Source organism: Nycticebus coucang, chromosome 3 (assembly GCF_027406575.1).
Source record: "Nycticebus coucang isolate mNycCou1 chromosome 3, mNycCou1.pri, whole genome shotgun sequence".
Lineage (NCBI taxonomy): Eukaryota > Metazoa > Chordata > Mammalia > Primates > Lorisidae > Nycticebus > Nycticebus coucang.
In genome coordinates this window covers 139,219,091-139,244,354 of record NC_069782.1, presented here as the reverse complement: position 1 = coordinate 139,244,354, position 25,264 = coordinate 139,219,091, and the positions used below count along the sequence as shown (strand labels likewise).

The 25,264-nt window shown below is 36.1% G+C and overlaps 1 protein-coding gene across 3 annotated transcripts in view; it reads right to left on the bottom strand.

Moving 5' to 3' along the window:
- MXI1 (MAX interactor 1, dimerization protein) overlaps nt 1-25,264 on the bottom strand; it is a 74,173-nt gene that overhangs the window by 27,516 nt on the left and 21,393 nt on the right. For all 3 annotated transcript variants that reach the window (XM_053584863.1, XM_053584864.1, XM_053584865.1), the window contains exon 3: nt 9,887-9,916. In XM_053584863.1, coding sequence (XP_053440838.1) covers nt 9,887-9,916 — 30 coding nt within the window. The remainder of the gene's footprint in view (nt 1-9,886; nt 9,917-25,264) is intronic.

Below are 25,264 nucleotides of genomic sequence, written 5' to 3'. Positions count from 1 at the left end.
AAGACAAGCAAGTACAAAATAATTATTGTCTTCCTCACAAAAGTTAAAATACATCATAAGAATCTGACTAAAGCATCAGTACTAAAGGTATAGTTAGTTTTATGGATGAAACACATTCCTCAAATTTGCACATAAAATAAATTGGTATATACTGCATCATCTAAAATATCTCAGGAAAATCCAATAACTAAACTCTTGTTTTTGTTTTAAATTACAAATTCATAGTATGAGAAGAAGTGTTTTCCTAAATAAGTTATACCTTCTTCACCAAGATAGACACTCTACAATGACTTGGATAAAAAGGTCCCGTATCTTTGACTATGTCAAGTTTTCAAAGTCTGACTTAATTTTTTCTTTCTAGAGGAAATTTTAGAATCCGAGTTTTAAGTTATAACATTTCTGTTTTTTTTTTTTTAAACCTGATCTCATCTATTCCCATATGCCAGCTATAGAAGTGATTCAAACTTGAGTAACTGGATAGCTGAAGTACTAAGAACACTTGGTTTCTAGAAGACAATCCTTGCCTCTCTCTGAATCAGCCTGTCACCTTGCAGTGTATGTAGCCTAGGTTAGGGAGTAGAAAGCTTAGTCTTGGGTGGTGCCTGTGGCTCAAGGAGTAGGGCGCTGGCCCCATATACCAGAGGTGGTGAGTTCAAACCCGGCCCTGGCCAAAAACTGAAAAAAAAAAAAAAAAGAAACCTTACTCTTAATGAGCTATTTCTAACAAAGGTCAATATAGAAACTGTGACTCTATCTAGACACAAGTGCAATGACTTCATTGCATAGACTGCATTTTAGATGTGTAATTTTATCCTGGCTCTATTTCCTCTATTAGCCATAAATTTTATCTCTAAAACCTGCATATTACTTCATCTTTATCTCATATAACATTCCATTCTAATGCTAACAGGTGCCTATCTCTGCACTTCTGACAACTATTTTTAGTTGATCTATGGTTTTCAGCATTCCTATCCCTAAAATATACAGTTTAAGACATTATCTACTTGTATACAAAAATAAATATATCAATTATGTCTCTCTGACACACGATGATCCTATTCTTCATACTGTTTAATAATGTCAACTTACACATTTATCTGGCTCTACAGTTTCATGAGAAAATTCTACTAAATGGATATCCCCCACTTTCCAAGACATGCATGCTTTTTAAATGTTCTATGGTGATCCTCTATAATTCAGTACTGTAACTGAACTCCTATACCCTAAAAAAGTACAAAGAATGTTAATTATCTCTCCAGGGCCTCCCCATGAATTAAAAGTAAGAGTATCAGTTTTCCACAAAGTGGAGTAGTCATCATTTTTATTTGCCCGATCAGAAAACTAGATACGTAGCCACTTCCTGGTCACTGGAAAATGCTATTTCTCCTTCTCTCCACAAATATACTTTTGAATTTTGCTGTTTAAGGCATAACAAATACAATCAAGTTATATTTTATTATACCTTAAATGAAACTGATAAAATTTTTACAGTCTTTCAATCTGGTCTTAATTTTGTTAGACTTCATTGTTAATCAGAAGTTCTTAAAAATGTCTTTTTGTATGCTTCTTTTAATATGCTATATAGACCCCAATCTTTCCCATTATATACTCATACCACCATTAGGTACTGGTACTACATAATAAATTGGAAACTTACCTGTGATTAAATACATGTCTTGAGTCATTCGTGCAGTGCCATCAGCTGATGATGACATCAGCATTTTGGGGCGGGGTTGAGACAGAGTCTCATTATGTCACCCTTGGTAGAGTGCTGTGGCATCACAGCTCACAGCAACCTCAAACTCTTAGGTTTAAGCAATTCTCTTGCCTCAGCCTCCCAAGTAGCTGGGACCACAGGCAGCCGCCACACACCCAGCTATTTTTGTTGTTGTTGTAGCTGTCATTGTTGTTTGGCAGTCCCAGGACAGGTTCGAACCCTCCAGCCCCGGTCGGTGTATGTGGCCAGTGCCCTACTGCTGAGCTACAGGCACCGAGCCAGACAGCAGTTTTTAAGTGCCAAACTGTGAGATCAGTGGACTTTTCAGGACCTTTCCCCATCAGTGGGCTGTTACAGTGAATGGATGACCACAAAGTCAAAGAGCAACCCTAGCTAGTCATCTGAGGAGGTGTGAAATAGTTGTGATTTGCATTTTCAAATCATAGTTGTGATTTGCATTTTCCTAACAAGTATAATGAACTTGAGTTAATTCTGTGTATGGCATGAGGTAGGGATCCAACTTCATTATTTTGTATCTAGGTATCCACCTGTATAAGCATTATTTGTTTAAAAGACATTTACCGTTTTTGGATCCATGTCAAAAATTAGTTCACCAAAAACGTGAGGGATTATCTCTGGATCTCAACTCCATTCCACTGAGCTGTAAGTCTATTCTTTGACTACTACCATACTGTCTTGATTAGTGTAGCTTTGTAGTAAGATCTGAAGTCAAGAACTGTGAGTTCTCCCACTTTATTCTCGTTTTCAGGATTTTTCTGGCTATCCTGGGTACCTTGCATTTCCATATAAACTTTAGGATCAACTTGTCTATTTCTGGAAAAAAGGAGAGCTGGTACTTCTATAGAACTTGCATTGAATCTGTAGATCAATTTGGGATTTGGGGAGTAGTACACACTTAACAATAGTAAGTCTTTTTTTTTAAGACAGTCTCTCGCTCTGCCGTGGCATCAGCCTAGCTCGTAGCAATCCAAACTCCTGGGTTCAAACAAGCCTCCTGCCTCAACCTCCTGAGTACCTGGGACTACAGGTGAGCATCACCATACCAGTTAATTTTTTCTATTTTTAGAAGAGACAGGGTCTTGCTCTTGCTCAGGCTGGTCTCAAACTCCAGGGCTCAAGGGATCCTCCTGCCTTGGCCTCCCAGAGTGCCAGGATTACAGGTGTGAGGCATTGCAGCTGGCTGAACAATATTAAGTCTTCCAATCCATAAACATGAGATGTCTTTCCTTCTATTTAGTTTTTCTTTAATTTCTTTCAATAATGTTTTGTAGTTTTCAGTGTAAACGTCTCTCATCTTCTTGGTTAAATTTATTCTTAGGTACTTTATTCTTTTGGATGCTGTCATAAATACAATTGTTCTTGAGTCCATTTGGGATTGTTCATTGCTGGAGTACAGAAGCATAACTTGGTTTTGTGCGTCAATCTTATACTCTGTAATTTTACTAAATTCATTTGTAAGTTCTAATAGTTTTTTGTTTAGGATTTTTGATACATACTTCAAAGACACTGACATTCTGCAACCATTCAAGTTTGACTATGAGATTGCAACAATTCAGTCACATCTTTGGGTTCCACTTGTAATTAATTATCTTGTTACTTCTGCCACATCTACAGTTAACTCCTCCCCTGAAGTCTTGAATCTCTCCAAAACATCCATGAGAATTGGAATAACTTCTTCCAAACTTCTGTTAATGTCAGTACTTTTACCTCCTTCCATAAAGCACTAATGTTCTCAATGACATTTAGAATGGTGAATATTTTCCAGAAAGTTCTCAATTTACTTTGCCCAGATCCATCAGAAGAGTCAACTATGTATGGAAGATATAGCTTACGAAATGAATTTCTTGAATAAGAAAATTTAAAAGTCAAAATTACTCCTTGATACATAGGCTACAGAAAGGATGTTTCAGCAGGCAGGAATAGAATGTTAATCTCCTTGTACATCTCCATCAGGGCTCTTGGGTGACCCATACATTGTCAATGAACAGTAACATTTTAAAAAGAATTTTTTTGTCTGAGCAGTATGTCTCAACAGTGGGTTTAAAATATTCAGTACACCATGCTGTGAACACAGGTGCTGTCATCCAGGCTTTGTTGTTCCATTTATAGAACACAGGAAGAGTAGATTTAGCATCAATCTTAAGGGCCCTAAAAATTTCCTAATGGTAGTGAGTTCTGGCTTCACTTCCAAGTCGCCAGTTACATTAGCCCCTACCAAGAAAGTGATCCTGGACTTTGAAGGTTTGAAGCCAGGCACTGACGTCTCTTCTTGATGACTTCCCCTCTAGCTGGGAATGCCCTAGATGGCATCTTCTTCCAATAAGAAAGCGGTTGCCAAACTGCAACAAAAAAATAGCTAGGTGTTGTGGCGGGCGCCTGTAGTCCCAGCTACTCGGGAGGCTGAGGCAAGAGAATCGCCTAAGCCCAGGAGTTAGAGGTTGCTGTGAGCTGTGTGATGCCACGGCACTCTACTGAGGGTGATAAAGTGAGACTCTGTCTCTACAAAAAAAAAAAAGAAAGCTGTTTCATCTGTGTAGGAAACCTATTGTCTAGTGTAGCCACCTATATTAATTACTCTAGCTACACCTTCTGGATAATTTGCTGCAGCTTCTGCATCAGCACTTGCTACTTCGCCTTGCATGTTTGTGTTAATGGAGATGGCTTCTTTCCTTAAACCTCAAGAACCAACTTCTGCTAGTCGCCAACTATTCTTCTGCAGCTTCATCAGCTCTTATCCTTCACTGAATTGAAGAGAGTTAGGGCCTTGCTCTGGATTAGGCTCTGGTTTAGGGAAACAGTCTGGTTATTCTTTTTGTTTTGTTTTTGTTTGCTTTTTTGGCCGGGGCTGGGTTTGAACCCGCCACCTCTGGAATATGGGGCCAGCACCCTACTCCTTTGAGCCGCAGGCACCACCCTGGTTGTTTTGATAGTCTATCCAGATCACTAAAACTTTCTCCATAACAGCATTAAGGCTGTTTTGTATTCTTATCATTTGTATGTTCACTAAAGTAGCACCTTTAATTTCCTTCAAGAACTCTCCCTTTGTATTCACAATTTAGCTTACTGTTTTGCACAACAGGGCTAGCTTTTAGACTATCTCAGCTTTTGACATGCCTTCCTTACTAATTTTAATCATTTCTAGCTTTCAACTTAAAGTGAGAAACATGTGACTCTTCACTTGACTGCTTAGCAGCCTTTGTAGGGATATTAACTGGCCTCATTTCAATATTGTTGCATCTCAGAGATCAGGGAGGCCCAGGAGAGGAAGAGAGACAGGGAATGGCAGGTCAGTGGAGTGCCAGAACACATATGACCTTTATCAACTGTGTTTGCCATCTTATCCAGGCATGATTCGTGGTGCCCCAAAACAATTACAGCAGTAATATCAAAGCTCACTGATCACAGATCATCATAAACAGGTATAATAGTAATGAAAAAGTTTGACATATCGTGAGAATTACCAAATGTGACACAGAGACAGGTAGTAAGCACATGCTGTTAGAAAAATGGCACTGATGGACTTGCTTAATGTAGGGTGGCCACAAACCCTCAATTTGTAAAAAATGCAGTATTTGCAAAGTGCAGTAAAACCAAGTATGCTGAGTATAAGACTATGAAGCTTCAAATAGACATAGTTTTACTTCTTCCTTTCCAATCTGGAAGCCTTTTATTTCTTTTTCTTGCATAACTACCCTGAATAGAACCTCCAGTACACTGTTAAGTATAAGTCATGAAAGTTGACATCCTTGTCTTATTCCTGGTCTTAGAGGGAAAACGTTCAGTTTTTGTTTTTTTTTAATCACTGTAGGTTTTTCACAAATGCTCTTTATTAGGCAGAGGAGGTTACTCTAAAGTTATTTTCATACTGAGACATCCTAACACCCTTTGTATTTTAGTAATAAAACAAGGCTAAGAAGAGCTTTTGATTAAACTTTTGAAACTCATAGGACCCAATGCAAAACTTTAGATTTTTAATCCATCTGCAATCATAGGTTAATTTCAAACCTACAGTAAAGGTTTGGATTCCCTAACTTCGTAACTTGTCTTTAACACAAGTAAATACCCTTTATGTACTACTGAGATAAGAGTTGTAATGAAAGTTCTGCCAAACTAATCTTGGTTTTTCTCCCAACAAGTGTACATTTAAAGGTATTCTACTTCCCCGCCACCTTCACCTCTACCTCTTGACTCTAAATTTCTACATCATCAGTCCTGAAAGTACCTAAAGTTCTCTAACAGGCCATAGACATCCTTGGGTAATTGTGGGTCAAAGCAAATCTTCACCACTAGGATTCCCTCTGAGATCTGGGAGTACCAACCTCACATTTGTGGGCCATTTGTCTCCTCAAGGCCAGACCCCAGAATTTCAACGATCTTAGCCTTTATTTAAGACAGCCATCTGTAATTACTCTGCCATTCACTAACAGTTTAGAATCACCTACTCTAATTCTCACTGCATTTGCCCAGTAAAAAAAACACTAACTCAGAGCAACTTTATATGCAAGATTTTAGAACCAAACTAAAAAGAAAAAAAGCAATTTCTGACATGAATATGTTATATATAAAGTGGAAAATTTTAAAGACTATGAATTACTTTAGGAATGTCTTCTTAGAATGAAGACAAAATTTAATTACCCTTTTAATAATGAGTTATTTTCTTCACATAAGATCACACGCAAAGGCAGATGAAAGGCAAAGCCAAAATTCTACCTACATTAAAGGATCCCAAAGCTAGGCTAACATTTTTTTCTCTAACAAATCAAAAAGGACAGTTAAACAGGAATGGGTGGGTGCCTAAAAAATTAATAATAACAATACAATCATAAATGTTTTAACTATTCCTATGCTGCCTTTGTGCTATTTGGCTAAGACATCCTCCACTCTCTTTAAAGCTTCCTATGTCTACCAAAATTTTGATTTTTTCCAGATAACAGCCAGTAACATTTTGGAAGTGGGGTAAGGGTTATTAAATTTGATTTTTCTTCTAGCACTAACCCTCTGTCATATGCTACTAAATGTACTAATAATGATTTTTAAAAATCCTTTTAAAAACAAATATGTCTTGGAAAAATTAACTGTACATCAACTTTCAGTGATGTCTCAGGGAAAAGAGTGTAAAAGGGGAAAAAAGGGAGGAAAGAAAAGAGAGGGGGAAAGAAATAATTTAAGTAATGAAGAATGTCTATTAGCCTTTCTAGGGCTATCAGAAGATGAGGTAACCATGCCTCAAGTGAAGTGGGGTAGGAAACTAGTCTGAAACTCTTAGATCTAAGTAAATAAAATAGGGGCAAAAGACCTTTAGTGGACATTGCATACAGCCCAGGTAATAAAACACATGTGTTACACCTCTGTCACAGTCAGATACTAGATTAAACAACTTATAGGGCATGTCAAAGTAATACTATGGGTGATACAAAACATTTTCTGTGAGGTTTTATAAAAAGCTATCAGTTAAGTCAGAAATGAATATGCAGAATGCATTAAACAAAATTTAATTCAAAGATTTTAAAAGCTCCATTCCAAATACAAAATTGCAGATGAATTTTACTTTTGTTTTTTCTGTAGTTACCTTTAAAAGCTGAATACAGTAGAACTCCATAGTTGAGCACCTCCGTACACTGACCACCTCCTTAAGCTGACCTAATTTTCACAGACCAGACATGCACCACATGTAGATACAGTATGGTAGGCCTAGTTCCTTATGCTGATCATCTCCATATGCTGACCAGTCCTCTGGGTGATCAACTTATAGAGGTTCTACTGTAGTCACTAAAATAAGTCTCTTTATCCCACGTTAAAGGTTTTTGCCAAGTTATCAATGGGGGTCTCTCAAGAAGCACATCCAGTGGATGAAGTAATTATAAAAGCCACATATTCATCAGTATTTAACACATATGGCCCAACATATCCTCTATGCTCTAAATTAGAGTGAACTCCAGTATAAGGTTTTCTTTTTAGAATCCTCAGAGCCGTCATTTCTTAGTCTTTTTGGCTATGTTTAACTAGTCAGATACTTCCTTTAATCCATCCAAATCTTTAATATACCAAAAATATTAGGCATAAAATAGTCATTAAAATGGAGGCTCTCCTGCTGAACCGCTTTGCCATAACTGGCAGAATGTCTTTGACTAGATGACTGGACTCTGAGCTCCAGATTTGCCCTTCACTCAATATTAAAACCATCATCTACTGTGCATGCACCAAATGCCAGGCACTGAGAGTAAGACACTGAACAAAAAAATATTCTTGGCTTTGAGGCAGGTGGAGTCATTTGGCAGAAAGGGACATGAACAAATAATTACAGTGCTACCTAATCAGTCTTATAATGGGAGATACGAACAGAACACTGCTCAAACAAAGTGGTAAGAGCCACTATGTCTGCCTGAAAGGCTATGCTAAACCCTTTCCAGAGGGACACATTTAAACTCACATGTAGTGAGGCAGTTAGCTAGTCACTCTATTTTTTAAAAAAGTTGAAGGTCATAAGATCTTGATTTTGAAAAATGGCTGGTGCAGACAATTCTAGTTTGTTGGTTACTGATCAAATTTCTATATCAAAAAAGTAATATTTGACTCCTATCATTCTCACGTTCTCTCCCACGCTTGTTCTTTCTATATTCCTTTTCTCAGTTAATGGTAATGCCATCTAAAACTTACCTACAGCCAACTAATATCCAATTTCTATTGATTCTACTCCATACTCTCTTTCTACTTCTGTCTCTACGTCCACCATCATCTCTTACTCGGATTACTTCAATAGCCTTCAAAAGGATTTTCGTGTCTCTGGTATCCCTTGTTCCAACCAACCAATTCTTCACACTATAACCAAAGTTCTTTCCAAAACTCATAGCTGATAATATGACAGGTCACTTTAAAATCATTCAACTGTTCTCTACTGGTTTCCAGAAAAGTTCAAACTCTTCAGCAAAGTTAACAAGACTCTTCAACATCTAGCCTGGCTTATTAAACTTAATGCTACAATCTTTATACTCATACTGACCATCTTGCAGTTTCCTCAGTATGTGAGTTCACTCACCAACCTCTGCAGAGCCTTCCAAGACTCCCTTCAAAGGGCATCAGGTAACCTTTCAAAATAATCTTTCAGTACCCTCTCGGACCCTGTGCTTCTCTTTTACCATACAGGAATTACCTGTATAGCTCTGACTTCCTTAAGGACAGAAACTATCTTACACGTTTTCTATGTCCTATGTAAAGCATTGTCTGTGCCTAGCACTGACATATTATTCATGTTTGACACATATATGTTGAATGCATGAATAAATGAGTGAATGAATGAGTGAACAAGTTACAAAGAGAAAAATTCAATACCCTCCAATTTGTCACATTTATTCCCTACTCTTTAGAACCCTTATCCTTTAATAAGACTGTATTTAAACCATAAGCTTATCATATTTCTGTCTTCAGAGACAGAAATAAAGACAACTATCTCATAAACTCAAATTTTAAATAAGCTTTAAAAATATATTTACTTCTTCCAGTTTAGATAGTATAACTTTACTATTTAAGTCATATTTTGGACAAATATATATGTATCATAATCATAATAGGGCGATGCATTAGAAAAATAAAATTATAACTACATATGCACTATTAACATTATTTTCACAGGTAAAACAGTTAGTTTGCTTTTTATATGAATTACTATAGAGATGAAGAAGCCTTGGAGAGCTAGTCAATATGGCTAGTCTCTACGCAGAGACCGAGAGGGCCAGTTATTTACCCAAGGTCCCATAGTTGATTTACAAATGCAGGCAGGACTTAAGTTCAGATGTCCCAGTCTGGAGGCCTGTGCTTGTACTACCAAATCATGGTACCTTCCAATCATCTTTAAATTCTAGAACAAAGCCCTGGCACATAGCAGCTGTTGACTGAACGAACAATCAAGCATAGAGTTCTGAAAATATTATGCCTGGGCCTTTGTTAGATGTCTTCATACTGATCAGCAAATTTCATCCCCCCAATAATTTTATGTGATAGACCATTTCACAGACCAAGAAACCAAGGTTCCAAAAAAGTAACAGCTTACACTGTCTGCATGCTTATTGAGGGATAAAGCCAAGTCACAGCTCAAATCTTCAGAACATCTAACTAAACATAATTGAAAGTTGTACCTTATCACTGACTCACCGATTCTTTTCCAGCTCATTGTGTGTAGATCTAAAAAGAAAAAAGATAAAATAAAGAGCATTAGCCATGCTTTGGTGCTAAGGCTATAGAAAGGGGGAATAGTTTAGTTACTGCTATACCCCACCCAAAGAATTTATTTAACAATGCAATATATTTCAATAATATCTCTCATTAAAAGGAAATAGTCTACATTCATTAGGACTGTGCATTCAGATATAGTGTTTTCAGTTAACAATGGAGTTTCATTGTTATTTTATTAAAAGTAATATCAGCACCTGTGATTTATAGACATTATATCAAAAAATTTAACTTAAACATAATCCCACTTTTGTTTAAAAAGAAAACAGAGGTGTGTGTCCCTCTATGTTCTCCTCTATCTCCACTTACCCATTCCTAAACATCAAAAAAAAAGTTCTGGCTAGCACAGAAGCTGAAACGGGCTTGCCTTACAGCTAACCGATTTAGACAAATCCAAGCTTTCCTGCCTTTTGTGTAAAACACAAGAAGTTATACAAGGAAGAAAAATATATGAATTTAAATAATGAAGATATAGTAGTAAGATCAAGAAACATGATTTATAAGATTAGACAATACAGCCAAGAGGTTTTTTGGATGATATTTTTCATTTTGCTTTTTAGTATTTTCATTTTGGTTTTCAGAGTTTTTGTTTGTTTTTTTGAGACAGGGTCTTGCTCTGTTGCCCAGACTAGGAGTGCAGTGATGTAATCATTAGGGCTTAAGTGATCCTCCCACCTTAGCCTCCCAAGTAGCTAAGATAAGGTGGACACCAACACATCTGGCTAATTTTTCTATTTTTCTGTAGAAATGGGATCTTGCTTTTGCTCAGGCTGGTCTCAATCTCCTGGCCTAAAGTAATCCTCTTGTCTCAGCCTCCCAAAGTGCTAGGATTATAGGAATGAGCTATCATACCTGGCCACTCTGTTAAAGAATAATAATAATAATACTTTCATCTAATGAATGAGCACAGTGTCTGCTAAAAACTGGGCTAAAGAGTTAAAATACATTATCTCATTTTAGCCCTGAAACAATCTTTGTTTTATAAACAAGAATACTGAAGCTCCAAAAGGTCAAGAAACACACTCCTGTCCTGAGAGTGTAAGTAGCAGCCATAATTCAAGCCCAGGTCTACCTTGCAACTCCAAATTCTTAACAACCTAGTGAGAAGCAACACTGAATATAGGTTAGGGCACAGAGTCGAAGGCCAGACTGACTGGATTCAAATACTATGTGGCCTTGGTAAAGTCTCTTCATTTTTGTGTTCAGTTTCCTCATCTATGAAATAGGAAAAATGCCTCATAAAGATAAGTATACACTTAACAGCAAAATGTAATAAACTCTACATAAAGTTAGCTACTGTTAAAATGTTATGCCAGTTCCCTTAAATGAGTAACTTGTGTTACTTTTGCTATAATTTAGCATTTACAACAACAGAAATTTTATAAAGGAGAATTCAGGTTTCTGTCACAATAACTAAAACTTTAATAATTTTATATATTCTAGTCAATCTTAAATGCCTTCAGAATATTACATTACTGGTTGCTTTAAACCTGACATATTATTCTAATGGAAATTTAGTAACCAGATCCCCACACCCTGACAAGAAGAGTATTTTTGCCAGCCTCATAATCTGGGGAAATGTTACCCACTGTCTTAGTTCAAGAGCCAAAGACTTGAGTTGCTGTCTCTTGTCCACCATTTGCTTTATTAGCGGTTTTCATAAAGTCCAATGACAAGGGATGAAAAAGACTGTTCATTTGAAAAAGATTACCTTAATAAAAGGAATTCTCTCCCTCAAAGGGGATAAAGAGAGTCTTAGGATGTTTCAAGAGTTCACCCAAGGCTCAGCACCTGTAGCACACTGGTTATGTACCAGCCACATACACCGAGGCTGGTAGGTTCGAACTCAACCCGAGCCAGCTAATCAACTACAACAAAAAAATAGCCCGGCGTTGTGGCAGGTGCCTGTGGTCTCAGCTACTTGGGAGTCTGAGGCAAGAGAAATGCCTTAAGCCCATGAGTTGGAGGTTGCTATAAGCTGTGACCCCAGGGCAATCTACCAAGGGCAATATGGTGAGAGACTCTGTCTCAAAAAAAAAGAAAAGAATTCACCCAAATTAACAGCAAGTGTATGTACAATCCAGACAGAAGAAACTATAAGAACATAAAAATTATAGTTTAACAGAGACCCAGTTCAAAATTCAATAAAGTACAATAAACCTTTATCAGAATATAATGATGAAATTCTTTTTTGTTTGAATGAAATGTTAAAGTAAACCATCACAATAAAAGAGAGAAAAGACATATAAAAGAGATTTAAAAGAAAAAGTATCATTCAAAATTTGAATGAGTAATCAATAATGAGTTTTCCTGCCCCCTCTTGGTTGAACAAGTTTTGTTTTAATTGTCTTATTGAGAAGAAAATTAAGGACAACAAAAACAATGCATGTATAAAATACTAGAGAACATGGAAACATTATATTTAGAGACAAGCAGACTGTTTACCATAAACTCACTCTAAACAGTCTGGCAATCCCACCGGCAGCCATAAATGCAAGAGATAATATACCCAACAATAACCAATTGTTGAATTCCAATATTATATTGAGTCTATTATCAAAACTAGCTCCAAAAGAACATAATCTGACCCACTGCTGTGAACAAAATTAAAACAGCAGGTTCTTCCTACCTCTGTCATAACAGATTTTTCAATATTTATCTTAAAAAAAAAGTTAGCTAATAATATAAACCTTTTCACTAAACCAGGAAAATGCATGCCACATTTAGCTACAAAACCAGCAAATTTAACAAGATTTCCAAATAACAATAAGGAAAAATGATCAGAAATATATTAATCATTCCCATATTGCCATGTTCTTCCAATGTTTTTTAAATGCATCAATAGTGTTTACTCCTACTCTGATGGGTTTTTGCCTATAATAGCAAATCAACAAATACTGAATACCTTCAATGTTCAAGGCTGTCTTAAGCTACAAGAAATCAAAGACAGTCTCCAGTTGGTAAATGAAGACACAGATAGGAATGATTATAACTCAAGATAAAATAAGTATTTTTATAGAAATATAATCAAAGAAAGGTTTAAAGTATTGTAGGAGTTCAAAGGAGGTAAAATTTACTTACAAATGGGGCTATAAGAAAAATTTTAGAAAAAGTAGCATTTGGTCTGGGGGTTAAATGACAGGCACATGTACTGCACAAGCAGATTCTGTAACTGCTAAAGAGGTGCCACTCCAAGGGAAAGAAGTAAGATAAGCAAACAAGCAGAGTTGTGAAGTCCAAAGCAAAATCACCAACGTAGAGAAATCATAAAAACCCAGTGTTAAGAGGGAGAAAGTCCTGAATTTAATACTAACTCTGTCACTCACACTAGCTGTGTAACATTAGGACATTTTATTTAACCTCTCTGATTCAGTTTCCTCTTTTGTAAAACTGCAATATCACCCCACACCTTGGGTAGGTTACTGTGAGAATTAGAGAAAAAAATATGTAAAAGCATCTAGCACATAAGTGTTCAATAAACATTAGCTGTTAATATTTTTAACAAGACTAAAAATATACTACCCAGAACATTAAGTATACTGCATTGGACAACAAATTGATAGGTTCTCAGTAACACTTAGAATCAGCCTGGAAATAACCAACCAACCAACCAGTTACAATCCTGAAACAGAAAATAAAAGGTGATTGAAGCTACATCATGTAGCCAGCTATGAGGCCAAACAAGGTTTAGGAGTGTGAAAAGAGAGAAAGATGCCAAATTATATATGTACACATAGAAAACAGTAATCCAAACAGTGCTGGCAATAAACGTTATCACACGCTGGCACACTCAGCAACAAGCCCTGTGCTTCTCTGAGCCTGTGTTCAACTAAGCCCATCCAATAATGTGCCACTGACATATTCAATTATGATAAATTCCCTGTAAGGCTAAGATGTTCTGAATTCATCTGGTTAGCACACTTTTCTTCTCCAAATAAAATGCATCTCTGAAAGCAAACACTAATGAACTGTCTTCCCTTATTCTGAAAGCTTAACAACTTCCAAGGACAGAGAGAAAGACCTTTCTAACAACTCAACATTGAATCATAGGTAATCTTTTTCACAAATAACATCCCCCTAAGAAAGACATCCAAATGTATTCTCCATTTGAATGGGAGTTGTTCCCTCAACCAGATGTGACTTTTCATTGACCACGATGTAACTCTAATACATAACTAAATCCTTCAGGGTGTAGTTGGTGGCAGTCAATGAAGCATAGAATTGAAACCACACAAAATGATAGAGTTTGGCTCCAGTGTACTGCTGCCATGAAAGAAAAGTAAAAGCCACCATTCCTAGAATTAATACCTTACTTCTAATTAATAACAACAAAGGTCTCTGTCTTTGTTGAATTAAGGTGCCAACCGCCAATTTGCTAACATTTTCATTTTGGTTAGTCTTTAATTCCAAAGTCCCTCACAGATGTTGCCCTCCATACAATGAGAGGAACACATTTAATTAAATTAAAGAGTATCTTCTAACTGGTATCCTAAAGCTTACAATTTATAAACATATATTCAGAGGGCAAGAGAAACAAAAATTTCAGCTATAGTAGAGCAGGGGTCTCCCAAGTATGTACCCAAAGGAAGTTGAGAAAGAAAATCTACTAGAATCACAACAGTAAAACTTATATTTATATTTAGTATTACTCTTCTTTCAAAATGGTAGTTTTACACATTTGTTTCCATCAAAAGGTACATCTCATCTTAAAAAAGTATAACAGACAGTAAAACTTGGAATATTATAAACTTTTAGCAAAAATTCATCATAAGAAATGCACTGCTTCTTCCTTAACAATAACAAAACATAAGCACAATAACTAAGCCCACAAAAAGCAAGTATCCAAAAAGGAGGCACAATAATAACTATAATATAAAGTTTAGACTTTTCAACAAATGGTGCTAGAACAATTAGATGTCCATTTGCAAATTAAAAAAAAAAAAGGAAACTTTAACCCTTCCCCAGACTGTCTACCAAAAATTAACTCTAAATCAGTTTTCAATCTAAATGTAATGCCTAACACTATAAAACTAATGGAAGAAAACATAAGATTTTTATGATCTTGAGTTATGCAAAGATTTCTTAAGACACAGAATCATGAACCATAAAAGACAAGCATGATAAATTGGAATTCATCAAAACAAAAAACCTGTTCTTCAAAACACAGTTAGGAAAACACCAAAGACAGACCACTGAGTAGGAGAAAAATACTTGCAAAACACATATGTAATAAAGACTTGTATCCAGAATTTACAAAGGACTCTTATAACTCAATAACAAACTCAGTAAAAACCAAACGAACAAGAAACTCCAAAAGATTTGAACAGACACTTCACCAAAAAAGATGTATTGGTAGCAAACAACCATACAGAAAGATGCTCAAGATGATTAGCTATGTAAAGAAAACACAGATTAAAACACAGATACTATGACACATCCATTAGAATCGGTAAAATTAAAAAGACTGACAATAGGCTTGGCACCTGTAGCTCAGCAACTAGGGCACCAGCCACACACACCAGAGCTGGTAGTTTCAAATCCAGCCTGGGCCTGCCAAACAATGACAACTACAACCAACAAACAACCGGGCGCTGTGGCGGGCACCTGTAGTCCCAACTACTTGAGAGGCTGAGGCAAGAGAATCACTTGAGCCCAAGAGTTGGAGGTTGCTGTGAGCTGTGATGTCAAAGCACTCTACCAAGGGTGACATACTGATACTATCTCAAAAAAAAAAAAAAAAAACTGACAATATCAAGTGCTATCAAGGATGTAGAGCTACTGGAAGGCTCACAAAACTGTTAGAATGTAAAACGAAGCCAAATGTGGAAGCTCTTCCTGTAATCCCAGCACTCTGGGAGGCCAAAGAGGACTGTTTGATGCCAGGAGTTCAAGACCAGCCTGGGCAACATAGCAAGCCCCCATCTCTGCAAACAATTTTAAAATTAGGCCATCATGGGTGGCTCACACCTGTAATCATAGGCCACAGCAGGAAGTACATGAGCTTAGTTCAAGAACAGCCTGAACAAGAGCAAGACCCCATCTCCCACTACAAATAGAAAGACTAGCTGAGTTTTGTGGCAAGTGCCTGTAGTCTCAGCTACTCAAGAAACAGGAGGATCGCTTGACCCCATGAGTTTGAGGTTGCTGTAAGATATGATGACACCATGGCACTCAACCCAGGGTGACAGAGTAATACTTTGTCTAAATGAAGCAATGGATGAATGAATACATGGCAGGGGTGTGGCACAGAGGTTGAGACAGGATTGCTTGAGCCCAGGAGCTTGATATTACCATGAGCCACTGCATTCCAGCCTGGGCGACAGAGACCCTGTCTCGAAAAAACAAATAAATAAAAATGTTTCTAAAAGAATATATAAAGGTATTGCGACTTTGGAAACCAGTTTGGCAGTTTCTTTATACATTTAAATATACATTTACTATATAATCCAGCAATTGCACTCTTAGGTAGGTATATTACCTAAGAAAAATGGAAATAAGGCACAAAAAGACTCATTCGTGAGAGTTCATAATTATCTTTATCATAGCTAAAAATTACAAAACAACCTGTCTATAAATCAATTAAAGAATAAACAAATTATGATAGAGCCATACAAGAATGTTACTCAGCAATAATGACTGAACTGCTGATATTGAACATGAATGAATCTGACAAGACATTATGGTAAAAGAAATCATACATAAGAGTGTATGTTATATATACTATACTACATGTGTATATACATATAGGGCAACATAAGACTCCATTTACACAAAATTCTAGAATAGTAAAACTGTACTAACAGAAAAGAGATCAGAGGTTTCCAGGAACCAGAAGTGAAGGAAACTGACTATAAAGGGTCAGGAGATAATGTACAGGGTGACAGAAATTATATATATAATAATTGTGTTGATGGCTACATGACTGTGTATATATGTCAAGTCCCTGAATTACATACTAAAATTGGGAAATTTTGTTGTATGGAAATTTTATCCCAATGGAACTTATTTTTTTAAAAAATAAACCTCATCATGAAATTGAGGCAATAATCTACCACAAAGTACTCAGGGATGAAAGTAAAATATCAATTCTTTATTGTAGGAGACTAACAATATAAATTACTCAGAAGTACAGAATTTGAGCTCAGCGCCTGTGGCTCAAGCAGCTAAGGCACCAGCCATATACACCTGAGCTGGCGGGTTCAAATCCAACCTGGGCCCGCCAAACAACAATGACAGCTACAACCAAAAAAAAAAAATTGCTGGGCATCGTGGCGGGTGCCTGTAGTCCCAGCTACTTGGGAGGCAGAGGCAGGAGAATCACTTGAGCCCAGGAGTTGAAGGTTGCTGTGAGCTGTGATGCCATGGCACTCTACCTAGGGTGACAGCTAGAGGCTCTGTCTCAAAAAATAAAATAAAATAAAAAGAAGTACATAATTTGAAAACATCATTCCTTTGGGGAATATTTGCTCCACGTACTTTAGAAATATGAGGGCAAACAGAAGAAACTACTGAATTATTAGAAGTGGTAATCTCTAGGAAGCAGAAATTAGATGGGGAGAGATGGTGCAGGAGAACTGTTACTTTTCTTTATAAGCTATTTATTATAGTTTTAATTGACTTTTTAAACTACATACATTAATTTTAAGAATGAATTTAAAATAACTACTACATCACTTTCTATTGCTTGTACCATCAGAAATTAAGAAGCACCTTATACATACTAAAGTTATGCATTTGTAAAATAATCAACCACATAGAATCCTGAAAGTTAATGATTGCTCTTAAATATATTTTCAAAAGTTTACAAAGGACATTTATGATAAACCACTAATTATTTAGACCACCTTATTAGTTTGCAGCACATTCTATCACAGAACAATACTCTATTAACCTTTAAAAAATAGAGAAAATATCAGTGATTTTCTAAATAACCTGACTTCCAAATTGTAATTCAGTGTTTTAGGAAGAGTCAGGCATTAAATAAACATTCAGTAAAACCTGTTGAAACAACAAAAAAAAGGCACCATAACAGCATTTACTCATAAAACATAAAGCTCATTTTTTGAAGCTGCTCCTAATTTTAATACACTCAGTTCCTCCCTATAGATATAATAAGAGTCTATTTCAAAGAATCTTAACTGTCTCTAAGGGAAGTATACCACAAAGAAAGGTAGCTCTCAAAGGGAATATGAGAGGAGAGGCTAGAAGGCTGACTGAGTCTCCTTGCTCTGGGAGAAGTGGGAGAGGGGAAGTGCCATCTTCCAACTGGCTACATGCCCCCCCATCCCCTATCATTAGTTTGTTTCACGTTTTAAAGGAATCACTGCTTAATTGTCATTCACCCTTTCTGCTTTTCCTTCTTCTTAGCATCCGTCACATGTTCAAGACTTTTCATTAACTTACTGCAATAAATAAGAACAGGCAATCTTTCTTTAAAAAGCAGTTTTATTGAGGTATAATTTACATATTATAAAATTCATTTTAAGTATACAGTTCAATAACCTCTGATAAATTTATAGAGCTGTGTAACCTTTACCACAATCCATTTTAGAACACTTCTATCACCCCCAAAGTTCCTTCCTTGTACATGTGAGTTGTTTATTTCTTTTTATTGTTGGGTGATATTCCAGTGTATGAATATACCACATTTTATTATTCACTCATCAGCTGATGGACATTTTGACTGTTTCTAGCTCTTTTTGTTTTTTTTCTTTGAGACAGAGCCTCAAGCTGTCACCCTGGGTAGAGTGCCATGGCGTCACAGTTCACAGCACCTCAAACTCTTGGGCTTAAGCAATTCTCTTGCCTCAACCTCCCAAGTAGCTGGGACTACAGTCTCCTGCCACAATGCCCGGCTATTTTTTGGTTACAGTTGTCATTGTTTGGTGGGCCCAGGCTGGATTCAGCTCCAGTGTATGTGGCTGGCACCCTAGCCACTTGAGTACAGGCACTGAGCCTGTTTCTAGCTCTTAATGATTATAAATAATGCTATTCTGACCATCCCCATGCCAGTCTTTCTGTAAGCATGTAGAATAGGAGATCTTCATCTTAAAGGACTTCTTACAGTTTACCATTAGCATCTGAGTTACTTCTCACACTTACGAAAATGGCTAGCAGTATAAAGTACATATTAGTCCTTAAGCTACTGATACTTGCCAGATGTTTACTCAAAGAATAAAAGAAACATGTCACTTAGCTATTTCTGATAATGTATATCAGAAAGTCTCAACTTCACATGTGAAAAAGAAATCATAACTGTATCTCCAATGACTATATCTGCTACAAATACAATAGCAATAAGAACAAAGATATAAACGTCCCTAAATCAGTTTCATACAAAGCTATCAATTGAGCTTTCTCCAAAACTCTTCTTAAAAATATCTGTCAATGTTTCATCAAAAAAAATACCTTCAGATATCCATGATCTTGCTCAAAGTGTTCAGCCCTGTATTCATGCAGTAGGTGTTTACTAAGTACCTTCACTGGGAATATAAATACTCTAAAATTACTATAAGATAGGCCTACCCTCATGGAATTTGCATTCCATCACCCCACTTTTTGCAAAACATAATTAACAAAGCAGGACTCATTAAGAAATTAACTATATGCCATACATTATGGTACTATATCCTTATAATGTTAGATAACTATTATTCTGTTTAATTAATTTATATGTTTTTAAAACATTTATATTTCATATAGATAAATTTTGTTTCTTTAATAGTGGATTAAGTGGTAAATTCTGTAAAAAATACTGGACTTTGAGCTTTTGATAACAGTAACTCCCTAATCAACAATGATTCTATAGAAAGATGAAATTCAAACACTTCTTTTGGACTTACAGTACTATTTCCAGGAGTAACCTGCGTTACAAACTGACTAGATACTAATATGCAGATGTTACAAAGGACTGATTAGATACTAATATACAGATGTTAAAGTAATATTATGTATACCAAATAGTTTTAGTAGAGCCATACCTAAAATTCTCAATTTTAAATTCATAACTTATATGTGCAATAACTGTTAACCTACAAAGATTACAGCAACCAATCCTAATAGACTCAGTATTAATGGCAATATTTTGTCTGGAGTTTTTAGGGACATTGAAGATCACTTCAGTTCTGTCATCCATATAGGAGAAATACACTAGATATGGTGGGATCAAAATTAAACACCTGAAAGCTCATTCATGCGTCTTCTAATACCAAGGCAAACTTTTTTTTTTTTCTTTTTTTTTTTTTTTTAATTGTTGGGGATTCATTGAGGGTACAATAAGCCAGTTACACTGATTACAATTGTTAGGTAAAGTCCCTCTTGCAATCGTGTCTACCAAGGCAAACTTCTTACATACTACCCTCTAGTCCAGGGGTCCTCAAACTGCAGCCCGTGGGCCGCATGAGGTCGTGTGATTGTATTTGTTCCTGTTTTATTTTTTTACTTCAAAATAAGATATGTGTAGTGTGCACAGGAATTTGTTCAGTTTTTTTTTTTAACTACAGTCCGGCCTTCCAATGGTCTGAGGGACAGTGAACTGGTCCCCTGTTTAAAAAGTTTGAGGACCTCTGCTCTAGTCTCTTTTATGACCTAAAAGGTTGTTTTAGACTCAAACAATGAGAAGCCTAAACTGTCCCTGCCTAATTAACCAAAATCAGAATAAAAGAAAATTGGTTGCTTCATCAAAATACGCAACTCAAGACAAAATTACATTGTTTTATAATTGAGAAACACCCAGTTTCAAATGGCTTCAAGACTCTAGCCATTGAGCCTCAAAAAACTGGCACTTATGTAGTATTCTCAAAAACCAACAAAAATATTCCTTCTGATAAATAAAGGTAAGGAAATAAGCACCACAGAAAAACGCTCTTATCCAATGTCATAAAACTAAATAAAATCTGTAACGTAACACATTCCGTGAAATGTATGCAATAACATTAATAACAAAATTTTCTATTGAACCAAATGGTTTGTCATATAAGTTAGTTCCTCAGACAAAATACACGGAATTTTGTTCTAATACCAAGTTATGGAATCCCTGTATCTCCCTGAATGCATGTTAATCAAGGGTCAAATATATACTGGGGATCTATAGCATTCCTACAATAACCTATTATAATCTCTTTTTCTATAAATTTAAACAATTTGCTCTCTGTTCTTTGTATTTGGCACAAAAATGGCCCTGTTCACAGCATCTTATTGCCTTGTATTATTTGCCATTTTATTATATGTAGATAATATATTTCCAAATACATCATAAGCTCCTCATGGAGCTCATGCCTCACAGCAGGGAAGCATATATAGCAACAGCTCTATGTAAGTTCAATAAATTTGGTTACTAATTACCTTCAAGAGAGCAATTTCAATAGCTAGTGGAAAAGGAAGCAAATTGCAGAGGGTTAAAAAAGAGCACTCATAATAAGGCACTAAAAGCAGCAGGCACAGACCACACATTTCGGCATTTGACAGAGCAGAAAAACAAAGCAGTAACACATAAAATTCCAGGTTACAGTCACTGAGTCTTACTTTTTAATTATTACTAAAGGCTGTTTGCTGATCCCAGAGAAACAAATCTCAGGGATTTGTCTCATCTTTTAGTTTTACCTATGAAAATTACTTGGCATAGCAGTCCAGTTTCCTCATCAAAAAAATGGGGAAAATATTCCACTCTACTTCACAGAAGTGTTCTGAAATTTAAATGAGATGATAATGTATGTTAAACAGCTATACATAAGTAGGATATTAAATGAAAGGTGTTATAATTGTTATTATTGTCAATGAAGATGGAGTCTACCCTTTGACCCAACAATTCTAATTCTTCATGTTTACCCTGAAAATCTAGGTGGACAAATACAAAGGTATCTGCAGAAAGATGTTCATTAACAGCCCTGTTGGGAAAGGCAAAAAAAAATGTGAAAATAACTTAAATCATTAATGGATGATTGGCTGAATAAATTATGGTACATACATAAAACAGAATATCATATAATAATTAAAAATAATGTCCACAGATACGTAACTATACACATGAAGAAATGTTCAAGATAAGTGAAAGCAAGACTGCAAAATGTCCAACCTGAAGTCTTCCACACCCTCAGACCTGATCAGGTCCTCTGCTCCATACCTCACAGGAGCCTGTTTCTCCTATAGGAAGCTCATCACATTTGAAATAACATATATATGAATACGTTTCATTCATGAGATGGCAAGCTTCCTGAAGGCAAGGAAATATAGTATGTAAATGTAAATACACATATACACATATGTATGCAGAGGAAAAAAGTCTGCCAGTATTTTAAAATGTAGGAAAACAAAATGAAAAAAATAACAATAGTATTTGTCACTGTAAAATAAGAGTTAAAATGGGATCTGAAAACATATTTTACCAAGCCATACCATCAAACCTCTTTATTAGATTAGTATCTGGAAAACTGTCCTCATTAAAGAAATTACAAAGATCCACGCTATATCCAAAAGTAAACAATGCTGTAAAGAAAAATTTAGAAGAGATTTCTTTCCTCCAGTCCGTAGTCCTACTATATATATACACACATGCACACATAAAATCCAGCTTGGTATTACAGAAAACCCAATGGCTGTAAGACTCAAGCAAATCACTTACCATCTCTAGGACACACGCTTTAATCATAAAATGGGTGGCAGTAATCTTACCTTCATAAAGCAGAGAACTGTACTAGATGAAATCCTGAATTCCCTTTCTATTGATATATTTTCATGATATTCCACATCATATATTTAATATTTTGTTAAAAAGGCCTCTCATCTAATAGGAACAGAAGCAGTTGTTCAATTGATTTACAAGGCATGATCACTCAAGTCTCCTTCAATCTATACTTCCATAGAGGAGTATATTCTTAAAAAATCCAGCAACAATGAATTTAGGTTTTAATGAAGCACTTAATGGAGAGCCCAAGTTTGTTTAGTATGAAACCTATAAATAATTCCTGGAAATTTTTCATTTAATTCGGTTTTGGTGGAAGACGGAATATTACAAAACACATCAAACAGAATGTGTTAATCACCCAACATGCAGAAAATACTGAAGAACAGTAATAACATCAATAAGAATTTAACCGCCATTAATCTCCATTTTTGTCCTGAAATTCTGAGAGTTTTCTATTGGACAATGATCCAGAAACCGTTTTTTTTTTTTGGGTTTGAACCTGCCACATCTGGCATATGGGGCTGGCGCACTACTCCGTTGAGCCACAAGCACTGCCCACCAGAAACTGTTTATATGTTTATGTTTTTAAACATAGAAAACTTGAAAAACACAGAATAGTAAGAAAAAAAACTTCATAAAAATAAGGCTTCATTTAATTCTTCTATAAACAAATAGGTACATTAAACAGATAAAAAAAAACAAGACAAAACATCTCAAATTACTATTGGAGAAAAATCCTCTGTAATTATCCTAGAAAAAAGATTTCACAGCCATTTCTCTCCCGTATATGAAAATCCATAAAGAGAGCCAGAAAGGAAAATAAAGCTAAAAATATAACAATACAATAATTCCCTCTAAAATAAGACTAAAACATTACTTTACCCTGTAGTTTAAGAAAAGTTAAACTAAAAATTAATACCCATCAGGAAAGTTTTGTTTTTTAGTGTCTTCAATCTTCAAAGGAAGAACTGAACTACCACTGTTATGAGATTTAGTATCCCTAGGACACTACAGAGAAGACATTACATATCAACTTGAAATTCAAGCATAAATCGGTTACTTACTACTTTTCAGGTCACCTTAAGACAATGCAATTATAATGTATGGGTCACAGGCTCATACCATTAATTATTGACAAAATATGATAAACTTCTGGTTCTTTGAATATTATGTAAAAGTTTCGATATTTTATCATGACAAAGGGTAACAATAAAAGTTCTTTAAAATTTAGTATTCTGCGACCTATTTTTGTCCAAAAGAATTACAGTTTGGAGATTTTCGTTCTTCAAATACTACATATTGTTTTCCTTTCCAAATGCAGTCATCAACATCCCTTAGAACACAAAGTAATCAGAGTTTGCTAAAGCAGGAGTTGCCTACTATTCCATAATTTCTCCTTCCAGTTTAATATGGTACTTAGCACAAAAAAGAAACTCAATTTCTACATAAGACAGTCTACCTAGAGTTAGAAAACCTTCTATTCTTTAAGACATACCTACTGCGTTCAGGGTCTTGTCATAGGTATTGGGGATAATTTTTTTTTGTTTTGGGACACAGTCTTACTATGTTGCCCTCGGTAGAGTGCCGTAACGTCACAGCTCACACCTCAAACTCTTGGGCTTAAGTGATTCTCTTGCCTCAGCCTCCCAAGTAGCTGGAACTACAGGTGCCCACCACAACGTCCGGCTATTTTTTTTGTTCTAGTTGTCATTGTGGTTTAGCTGGCCCAGGCTGCATTCGAACCCACCACCTCAGTGTATGTGGCTGGCACCGTAACCACTATACTACCGGTGCCGAGCAGGGGATAAATGTTTAAGCAGAGGGAGTCAATCCCTGCCCCAACAGAGTTTTTAGTCCGATGGATGGGACGTGCGTTTAAGAAACATTCTATCATAGAAACTGTATTTCTACAAATGGGATGAACACCATGAAGGAGAAGTAGGGATGCCATTAAGTATGTGAAGACCTCATCTAAGGCAGGTGAGGGAAGGCTTCCCTGAGGAAGTTATAACTGAGCTGAAGTTAAAGTGTTATTTAGATAAAGATAACCTGACAAAAGGAGAGGAAAAAAGTGATTCCCAAGAGGGAATAGAATATGTGCAAAGACCCTGAGGTAGAAGGAAACATGGTATATTGGAGGTAATGAAAGGAGGCCAGCCAATGTAATTCATGAGAATTATGGCTGCAGGGACACCAGGCAAGAGTATCTGGAAAACTGTCCTCATTGAAGAAATTACAAAGATCCACGCTATATCCAAAAGGTGTCCAGGTGAGAAATGATGGTAGCTGCGATCTGAAGAACTGTAATGAAATTAAGAGAAAAGAAGGCAGATTTGAGAGACATTTAGGAAGAAATGATTGTTACTTTGAGGTCATGGCTCATTTAGCAGAGTTTTAAAGATGACAGACCTTAAGGTTTTCCAGTTTGGGGTAAAGTTGAGAATAGTAAACCTGAGAATTTGACCTTATCTGATGCTCCCCCATGAACCAGACAGCTATTACAGCCAGGTACTCTAATAGTAGTAACATCTTAGTAAGGTTAATTTTAGAAGTGTGCCAGAAGGCTGGAACCAAGACATCAGTAAAATCAAGCATGTGTTTAAAAAATAGTTGGCGGC